Here is a 1,645-nt window from a genome sequence, read left to right as displayed (position 1 = left end):
GGTGCTGGGTAGGCCAGGGTTCAGCATCGCAGACAAGAAGCGCAGAACAGGCTGCATTGGGGCCAAACACAGAATCAGCAAGGAGGAGGCCATGCGCTGGTTCCAGCAGAAGGTAAACCCGCCGTCCCACAGGAGTTGTGCTCTCTGGTGCTGGGGACTGGTGCTGGGGTGGGAGCTCTGAAGCACAGTGCGGTTTGGTGGGTAGCTTGTATAAAGATGGAGTATTTGGGCATTTTGGTAAATGGCTCCTAGGGTTGGTGGTTGAAAAGGTCTTGAGTGTAGGTATGTCAGAATTCTCAGACATTAGTCTTTGTTGCAGTTCTTGCTCTGACCTTGTTCTGAAAACATGCAATTTCTTCTCTTTCAGTATGATGGGATCATCCTTCCTGGAAAATAAACTTTATCCAAAAAGCCAATAAAATTTTCTCAGAAACGCATGTTATAGTTGTGTGTTTGTGAAAGGAGTGTGGCCTCGTTCAGATCCTGGGACCACAAGCACTTAAAGAAAGCCTTGATGTGAATTGCTGGTGGCAGCAGCAGCCCACATCCTGGACTCCAGTGTCTCCCCGCAGCTGAGACTGAGCATTGAGTGCCCTGTGGGTGGGCTGTGGTGCAGAGGTCCTTTAAGTGGCTTTTGAGGGGTATCGGGTTGGTTAGGGTTTGGATTTGGTTGTAATTAAAAGCTGGGACAGTGTCACAGTCGCAGCGGGTGTCCTTTTTTTGTGACTTGGTGTTTGGTGAAGGGACCACAGCTTCTGGTGTGGTGGTAAAGACTATTGACTTTGTTCATAGTTGAGTTGCATTTAAAATGATAGAGTTGGGAGGCCTTGTTAGGAAGGAAATCTCGCGGGCAAATTGTCGGATTAGTCCTCCCTTGATTAGCTATGGTGACCTGGAACAAATCTTTCTCCTCTTTCACGGAAGCAATCATTAGACAACTATTAGGCATGTAAGCACTTGAATATTTTTGTGTGTTTTGTACATGGAATCTTAACACATTAAAACTTGGCTTGTTTTGGTGTGGAGAATCCTGTCGCTAGTGATCAAAAGACATCATTTTGGGGACTGTGTAAGTGGCACAGTAGGTAACAGTGCTTGCTGTGTGAGCTTGAGACCTAAATTCAGTTTAATTGCCATTACTCATAAAGGGCTCTTGCCAGCCAAACCTAATGGGGACACCACGTCCTGGTGTGATGTTCTGTCAGAATCAAGGTTGCTACCTTCCATGGAGCAAACCCACACAAGCCACCATTTATTTAGCCTGTTTCCATCTGTGTCTTCAACAGTTTTGAGATGGTCTTGTATCTCTGGCTGTCCTATCTTTGGTGTGTCCAAGAACTCCTTGGTCACACCAGGACACAGAATCTTGGCCCTCTGCCTTTTAAGCCCCTCTCCTCAGGGGCTAAAGGCACACAGGGCCATGCCAAACTTTTTCTTTTTTTTTTTTTTAAGATTTATTTCATTAATATATGTAAGTACACTGTAGCTGTCTTCAGACACACCAGAAGAGGCTGTCAGATCTCATTACGGGTAGTTGTGAGCCACCATGTGGTTGCTGGGATTTGAACTCAGAACCTTTGGAAGAGCAGTCAGTGCTCTTACCCATTGAGCCATCTCGCCAGCCCCATGCCCAACTTTTTTTTTT

General features: G+C 46.2%; 1 protein-coding gene across 1 annotated transcript in view; it reads left to right on the top strand.

Moving 5' to 3' along the window:
* Rpl11 (ribosomal protein L11) overlaps positions 1 to 437 on the top strand; it is a 3,623-nt gene extending 3,186 nt beyond the window's left edge. Inside the window, exons 4-5 of the mRNA XM_021161254.2 lie at positions 8 to 112; positions 368 to 437. Coding sequence (XP_021016913.2) covers positions 8 to 112; positions 368 to 397 — 135 coding nt within the window. The 3' untranslated portion in view covers positions 398 to 437. The remainder of the gene's footprint in view (positions 1 to 7; positions 113 to 367) is intronic.
* The last annotated feature ends 1,208 nt before the right edge of the window (positions 438 to 1,645 follow it).

Source organism: Mus caroli, chromosome 4, assembly GCF_900094665.2.
Source record: "Mus caroli chromosome 4, CAROLI_EIJ_v1.1, whole genome shotgun sequence".
NCBI classification, from domain to species: Eukaryota; Metazoa; Chordata; class Mammalia; order Rodentia; family Muridae; genus Mus; species Mus caroli.
Note: the sequence above shows the minus strand (reverse complement) of the source record. Positions and strands in the feature narration are given on the sequence as shown.